Here is an 8817-nt window from a genome sequence, read left to right as displayed (position 1 = left end):
TGAATCACACACTCTGCTGCTCCAACCACCTTCACTGTTCAATCTGAGGGGATTATATAATATTATATTATTATATTACAATATTACAAATGGTAAAATCACCAAAACTATTGTTCAATCTTACTTGTGAAAGGTAATCCCACGCAATCTGTTTCTATACTGCGCAGGTTATTGCGTAAACAGCGCAAAATACTGGCATATTTGCTCACTCTCCTTTGACTCCAGTCAAGAGACCCATCCAATATGGCGGCGACGCTGGATTACGTTGCAGTAAATCATGAGGCGTCTATGCATATAATGTCTATGCACACAGAGACGAACAATAATTAACTTTGGCACACTTTACACACAGGTCAAAGTCCACCTGGAACACACTGGGACAGCCTACATCTCATCTGGAAGTTAAAGAATTCCGCTGTGGGTAAACGCTTTTATGACGAAATGACAAAACGTTTTTATTATAGTGCAGCCGCTAAGAGAATATTTCGAGCAAAATCATGCAAATGGTGATACAAGCACCAAAATTGGGACAAATACTCCTTAGATATTGCTCTTTTGAACAAACCGACTGGCCACTTGAATTTTCAATATGCGGCCAGGTAGGGGTCAATTGAAGAATTACACAGGGGTCAAAATGATAAATGCTCAAATCATTTTGAAAACTACACCACATTATTTGTTTGATCGTAGAGATTCCAAAAAGGTATAGTTTGGACTATCTATGACTGAATTTTCTGGAGTTATGGGGTAAAAACAGCAAAAATGGTGACAAAGGTCACTTTCAGTTTGTACAGGGGTCAAAAGTTAAAGTTCCTTCAGTTTTGGTAAAACATGATGCAAATTATTAGTTGAGTTAACAGGGTTTTAAAAAGGAATAGTTTGGACCATGTATCATGCTTAGTTATCATGTTATGGGGTAACATATGTCACATGTCAAAGAATCCAATGGACGTTGACCTTGTTTGACCTTTACTTTGGAGACCAAACATTCAACACAATCAAAACTATTCCATTTATTAATCCTATTAGCTCAACCAATAATTTGCATCACTGTTTACCAAAATTTAAGGAACTTTAACTTTTGACCCCTGTACAAACTGAAACTGACCTTCACCATTTTTGCTGGTTTTACCCCATAACTCCTGATCATTCAGTCATAGATAGTCCAAACTATACCTTTTTGGAATCTTTACGATCAGACAAATAATGTGGTGTAGCTTTCGAAATGATTTGAGCATTTTTTAATTTTGACCCCTGTGTAATTCTTCAGTTGACCCCTACCTAGCTGCTTATTGAAAATTCAAGTGGCCAGTCGGTTTGTTCAAAAGAGTAATGTCTAAAGAGTATTTGTACCAACTTTAGTGCTTGTATCACCATTTGCACGATTGTTTCAGTTATCTGCTGCACTATTATAGCTGGATGAAAGAGTGAAGACAAAACTTTATTCACAGCTGTGGTGACCGATCAATGATATCGATTGTGACACGAGATAGAAATGAGAATTAAAATGGAAGTTTTCTGTTTTAGTTTTCTGGAACATTTAACATTTTGTACACGCATTTTTAGTTTTGTACTTTCATATGTATTGCTTTTAATTTTGTGTAATTATTGATGTTAAAACACTTTGGAATATGTCATTTTGTCCTACAAAGTGCAACATAAGTTATGACTATGATGTTTTAAAGGGAACATTTAACTCAATACGAGTGAAGCATCGCCCAATCAAACTTTATTGGAATTTACAACAAACAAGAAATTTACAAACATTTGGCAAAATACAGTGACTGAACAGAAGGCAATAAATCAATCAATCAATAAATAATAGGGGAACTCCAAGAGGTTCAGTTCCTCAAATAAATCCAGAAGTTTCACAGCATTTTTGTTCTTCATTAACTTTAAGGAAGAGAAATAAAGACAGAACTCTTTGTGAAATACAAACATTTGCAGTATTATCTTCAAGAATTTGTTTTTATGAATAAAATATTTTGCTAGAAGGATAATCGTGTTGATTACCAGGTCATGTATAGCATATTTTTTCTGTAAACCAAATAGAATTTTCTCTCTTGTTAAAATGGAGAAATTGAAAAGTGGGGAAACAGCCAGTCATGAAAATCTTCCCAGAAGACCCTCATAAATTTACAATCGTAAAACAAATGTTCTGTGGTTTCAATGTCTTCATCACAGAATGAGCAATTGTTCAATTCAAAACCAAATTGGCATCATATTTAGAATTTTAAAATTTTCAGGAGGGAGTGCCAAGATGGCGCCGTTGTGTCTGGCTGCTCGTCTGCTGCTCTCCACTCTGTTTGTTATTTTATTGTTTTTAATTTTAATATGCTGTTTTTGAATCAGAGTCACTGCGGGTGTATGATCGTCAAACTCTGCTGGATCTCCAGCCCCCAGTTCGTGGTGCGGTTTGGTTATCGGTGGGTGGACAGAACTTTCCACCCCCATTTCTATCAGAGGTGCCGGTGTTCTGTCGAGATGAGGTTCCTTGGGTAACTGCATATGTGTGCACTGAAAAAATTACTTGACAAAGTTCGCTTATTTTGATGGGCAAGTAAATGTATAAATTGTTCATCCGAATGTACAACCCCTGGCAAAAATTATGGAATCACCGGCCTCGGAGGATGTTCATTCAGTTGTTTAATTTTGTAGAAAAAAAGCAGATCACAGACATGACACAAAACTAAAGTCATTTCAAATGGCAACTTTCTGGCTTTAAGAAACACTATAAGAAATCAAGAAAAAAGATTGTGGCAGTCAGTAACGGTTACTTGTTTAGACCAAGCAGAGGGAAAAAATATGGAATCACTCAATTCTGAGGAAAAAATTATGGAATCACCCTGTAAATTTTCATCCCCCAAATTAACACCTGCATCAAATCAGATCTGCTCATTGACATTGACCCTATGTGTCTTTTTGCAAGGAATGTTTTTGCAGTTTTTGCTTTATGGCAAGATGCATTATCATCTTTAAAAATGATTTCATCATCCCCAAACATCCTTTCAATTGATGGGATAAGAAAAGTGTCCAAAATATCAACATAAACTTGTGCATTTATTGATGATGTAATGACAGCCATCTCCCCAGTGCCTTTACCTGACATGCAGCCCCATATCATCAATGACTGTGGAAATTTACATGTTCTCTTCAGGCAGTCATCTTTATAAATCTCATTGGAGAGGCACCAAACAAAAGTTCCAGCATCATCACCTTGCCCAATGCAGATTCGAGATTCATCACTGAATATGACTTTCATCCAGTCATCCACAGTCCACGATTGCTTTTCCTTAGCCCATTGTAACCTTGTTTTTTTCTGTTTAGGTGTTAATGATGCCTTTCGTTTAGCTTTTCTGTATGTAAATCCCATTTCCTTTAGGCGGTTTCTTACAGTTCGGTCACAGACGTTGACTCCAGTTTCCTCCCATTCGTTCCTCATTTGTTTTGTTGTACATTTTTCGATTTTTGAGACATATTGCTTTAAGTTTTCTGTCTTGACGCTTTGATGTCTTCCTTGGTCTGCCAGTATGTTTGCCTTTAACAACCTTCCCATGTTGTTTGTATTTGGTCCAGAGTTTAGACACAGCTGACTGTGAACAACCAACATCTTTTGCAACATTGCGTGATGATTTACCCTCTTTTAAGAGTTTGATAATCCTCTCCTTTGTTTCAGTTGACATCTCTCGTGTTGGAGCCATGATTCATGTCAGTCCACTTGGTGCAACAGCTCTCCAAGGTGTGATCTCTCCTTTTTAGATGCAGACTAATGAGCAGATCTGATATGATGCAGGTGTTAGTTTTGGGGATGAAAATTTACAGGGTGATTCCATAATTTTTTCCTCAGAATTGAGTGATTCCATATTTTTTTCCTCTGCTTGGTCTAAAAAAGTAACCGTTACTGACTGCCACAATCTTTTTTTCTTGATTTCTTATAGTGTTTCTTAAAGCCAGAAAGTTGCCATTTGAAATGACTTTAGTTTTGTGTCATGTCTGTGATCTGCTTTTTTTCTACAAAATTAAACAACTGAATGAACATCCTCCGAGGCCGGTGATTCCATCATTTTTGCCAGGGGTTGTAGTAATGTATAAAATCTACTCACTATAAAATGATAATATTTTTAACCTGGAGTTACCTTGTTTTTTCTTACTAGGCTATAAATACACTGAATACAATTAATAAAAGAAAAAAAACTTTGACAGAAAAAACAAAGAACAAAATGCGCATGCGCAGTTGCACATCGAGCAAGTTACATCATCTCCCCATGTGCAGTTGCGCGAGGCACCTCATCTTGACGGGTGAGATCTTCAAGTCCAGGGTAGAGCAGTGTGCACAGTAGCGCGACGCACCTCATCTCGACTGGACACCAGCTTTTCTGTGCTGGGCTCTTGTGCTGCCTTTCGGTCGAAAACGCAGTTATCGCCGCGGGAGACGAAGTGGCCAACTGGTGAAGCTGAAGCACTGTTTGGCATCTGGACGAGCTGTGCACAGAATTCTGGCGGGATTTGTGCTGCCCTGGCGCCTTGTAGATCCGGTTAAAGCCTGCGTGGTGCCGCTGGTCGGCTCTGAGGACCCAGCCGTCCACGTCTTTGCCAGATTGATGTGCGCCAGTGGCGCTCTTGGAACCTGGGCTTGCTTCGCCAGGTTCCGAACAGTCAGACTGTCATCCCCACTGAGGTCCTTAGTCTGGGTCTCCTGAACATCAGATCACTGTCCTTGAAATCTTTGTTGATTAATGATTTAATCATGGATCATCATTTAGATATGATTGGCTTATGTGAAACCTGGCTCAAACCCACAGCTCTCCTTCCTCTGAATGAGGCCTGTCCACCGGTGTACACATTTAGTCACGTGTCTCGTGGTGTGAAGCAAGGCGGGGGTGTTGCTTTTATTTATAAATTTAGGTTTTCTTTATTAAGTGTTGGGGGTCATAAATATAATTCCTTTGAGCATCTGAAACTCCGTTATGCCCGTGATGCTAAGTACTGCCAGGTCATAAAACTGGAGCTCAGTTATGTTATTTTGTCACTGTATATAGGCCTCCTGGCCAATATTCTGATTTCTTAGATGAATTTGGTGCATTCATCTCTAGTTTGTCAACTAGTGCAGATAACATTTTGATTATTGGTGACTTAACATTTATATAAATAAGCCCTTCTGATCCCCTTAGCAAATCATTTATGCAAATTGTGGATGCTTTAGGATTCCAGCAATGCATTCAGGACCCAACACATATTAGCGGAAATATCCTGGATCTGGTTCTTGCACGTGGGTTTGCTGTCACGAATATTGACATCTTGCCTCTGGCATCTCCAGTCTCTGACCATTCACTTATCAGTTTTACATTCACGCTGCCACGTTTAGTGGAACAACAACCTTGTCTACAACTGCGGCATCATATTAAACCCTCAACTATGACTGAACGTGAGGCCAGACTACCTGATATTTTATCTTCGAGTCTGGAGAATGCTAAATCAGTAGATAGCCTTGCGGATAGTTTAAATTTAACTCTTAAAACTACACTTGATAAGACTCCGCCTCCTCTTTTGAGGCCACACCCTCCTAAGGCACAGTCACCTTGGTTACTTGCGTGACCTCAGGCAGAAAGCTGGAGGTTTGGAACGGAAATGGCGTTGTTCCAAATTAGAAATGTTCCACCTTGTGTGGTGTGATGCTATTTTATATTATAAGCATGCACTACTGGCCACGAAGCGGTCCTACTACTCTGATTTGATCAACAAAAACAAACATAACTCATAGTTCTTGTTTGACACGGTAGCATTTCTTATTCACAGGCAGCCACCTGTTAGTCGGTGTCCCTTTTCAGCGCAGGATTTCTTGGATTATTTTGAGAAGAAAATAGAAGAGATAGGCTGGAACAGATCTCGCACGCATGCAGCGCCAGCCATTAAAAACCTGCTATGGAGGGGGCGCTACCACTGAGTATTACCTAGATTTTACAAAATTTAATAGTATTTCATTAGGCATGCTGACGAACTCGGGGCATCATACACAAAAGCACGACTTGTTTATTTGATCCTAACCAACAAAACTGTTTAAGGGAGCCCTGGCCCACTGCTTTGGTCGACTGTGCTGGAATTATCAATCTGTCATGACCTCTGGATCTGTTCCGAAATGTTTTAAATCACAGTGATTAAACCATTACTTAAGAAATCTAATCTTGACCCTAGTGTATTGAAAAATTACAAGCCGATATCAAATCTATTATTCTGTTCCAAAATTTTTGGAAAAGGTGGTTTCACGGCAGGCTCATAGACCACCTCACTTAGAAGAATCTTTTTTGAGCCACTGCAGTCCTGCTTTTAGAAATATCACTCCACAGAGATAGCGCCCACTAAAGTAGTGAATGATCTTCTGCAAGCAATGGACTCAGACACCACTATGGTTGTGTGTTGTTGCATCTCAGTGATGTTTTTGATACCGTGGATCATCATATTTTGCTCGATAGGTTGGAGAATCTTTTAGGGATTACTGGAAGTACCCTTGCGTGGTTGATGTCATATCTGTCCAGTCGTTCTCAATGTGTCTAGTATAATAACACTACCTCTACCCTTAGTGACATGAGATTTGGGGTTCCACAGGGATCCATTTTAGGCCCTTGCTTGTTCTCCCTGTATGTAGCACCCCTTGGGCGTATACTGTGGAGTTTAGTGGGGGATGGCCTTTCATTGTTACGCTGATGATACTCATTGTACGTGCCGATAACTGAGGGAAATCTCACTCCCATAAAATTCTGGAGGACGTGTCTTCTATCAGTGAGATGTGGATGTCTAGTAACTTCCTACTTTAAACTTTGATAAGACTGAATGATGGTTTCTTGGTCCAGGCGAGACATCAGCATCATTGACCAGCTGGCGCTCAGCCTGGGGTTTGTGTGTCATACATCATACAGACAAAATGAGGAACCGTGGGTAATTTTTGATCCCAAGTTGTCTTTGACCTCCACATTAGGGAGGTTACTAGGACGCTTTTTTCCATCTCAAATATAGTGAGGATCCGCCTCAGCCTGTCTATGGCTGATGCTGAGACCCTATGTCATGCTTTTGTTCTTCTAGATTAGATTAGTGTAAGGTTTTATTTTCAGGGTTACCGCCATCCAGCATTAGGGGTCGTCAGCTGGTTCAGAACGCTGCCGCCAGACGTTTGACACGTAGCAGAACGTCTGAACATAATCACACCCATTTTGGCATCTTTGCACTGGCTCCCTGTCTCTGTGAGAGCAGATTTTAAGGTTTTGTTATTGACTTATAAAGTTATTCATGGACTGGCACTATCTTATCTGGATGATCTGGTAGAACTTTATGTGCAGGCCCGGGCTTTGCGGTCCCAGGGTAACGGGAACTTCTGTGTTCCCAGGGTGAAGAAGAAGTGAGCAGGTCAAAGAGCCTTTTCATCATCTTGCACCCACCCTGTGGAACAGTCATCCTGCAACCGTGAGGCAGTCAGAGTCCGTGGACAATTTTAAGTCAAGACTGAAAACCTATTTTAATTATTCCTTTCTTATGAATAGTTTTTATTTTTTATTCTGTTTTATTCTTTACTCCTGTTTTTAATTATGTATTTTAATTTTTTTTATTCATTTTTAATTTATTTATTAATTTTATGTTGAATTACTCCATGTAAGGCGCCTTGAGACAGCTTTTGCTGTGATTTGGCGCATTATAAGCTAAGTAAATTGAAAATTGAATTAAAATGAACTTCCATCACCTTTGTGCAACACAATATTTAAAAAAAATTGGATCTTAAATTTTCAGCTCCCTCTTTTGAGAAGAAACGTAGAATGAAGTTCTGTTTGTTGACAATGGATAGAGTTCTTTAACAAAGATTTGCAGTATTGTAGTGTTAGATAATATGTCTTAATATATCCATTTATTACCAGAAGTAGAGGATCGGGTTATTGTTATTTAAATAAGATGCTGGACTTTGTAATTATTGCATGTAGGAATGCTTGGATTATATTATTGTATTGCTTCCTGTCATTAATATTAAAGTTGGAGGAAATTTCTGCAAAGGATAAAATAATACCAGAGTTATCGAAAAGATGCATCACAGACCATATTCCTTCATCGCGCCAGTTTGGGTAAAAAAAAAAACAAAAAAAACAACAACAACGACAAAAAGTTTTATGTCTAAGTAACACATACCTGCAATTCCACACTGGGGTGTTATGAGGCTGAAGTTCTGATTGAAAATCATTTTCCAGTGAAATAAAATTTGTCTATGAAAAGCAGACAGAGTGATAGGAATTTTTCCAAGATCAAAATCACACCTAAGGAGATAGTTGATGCCAACTAAACTCATGAAGAGTGCTTTGGGATGTGGAACCATTGGCTGTCTCATCTCTAAGAGGACCTTAGCCAATTAATTTTAATGGTGCCATTAATACATTCGATCTCAGTGGCCTTAAGGCTCCCTCCTCATATCATTTACCATAGTTCCTTTTCCTGATGTAGTGTGTTTTCCTCTTCAGATAAAATTGAAGTTTGTTTGGTTTACAGATTTTATTGCATTTTTAGAATAGCTCATTTCAAATGGGATGTTTGTGTGTTTTTTGTGTATTTGAAATGTTTGCAGGGTCGCCGCCTCTGACCCGGACTGTCATGGATCAGTTTGTGGGTTTAACTGTGAGGGAAACCCTGGAGCAGATTTCAGCTTCTTTAGGCTGCAGTCCGACCTCCAAAGAAGTGGCCTCGTTCCTCGACCAACACGACCAACTGCGTCACCTCAGGGCGGAGTTCATCCTCCCGAAAATCGCAGATTCATCACATGGTGAGTGACTAAACATAATTAACGTG

At 39.3% G+C, this 8817-nt stretch overlaps 1 protein-coding gene across 1 annotated transcript in view; it reads left to right on the top strand.

Moving 5' to 3' along the window:
• The first annotated feature begins 305 nt into the window (after positions 1–305).
• Positions 306–8817, top strand: part of kynu (kynureninase) — a 63373-nt gene continuing 54861 nt past the window's right edge. The window contains 2 exon segments of the mRNA XM_034179080.1: positions 306–417; positions 8597–8791. Of these exon segments, the coding sequence (XP_034034971.1) occupies positions 8623–8791 (169 nt within the window). The 5' untranslated portion in view covers positions 306–417; positions 8597–8622.

Source organism: Thalassophryne amazonica, chromosome 1 (assembly GCF_902500255.1).
Source record: "Thalassophryne amazonica chromosome 1, fThaAma1.1, whole genome shotgun sequence".
Taxonomy (NCBI): domain Eukaryota; kingdom Metazoa; phylum Chordata; class Actinopteri; order Batrachoidiformes; family Batrachoididae; genus Thalassophryne; species Thalassophryne amazonica.
This window is presented reverse-complemented; position numbering and strand designations above follow the sequence as displayed.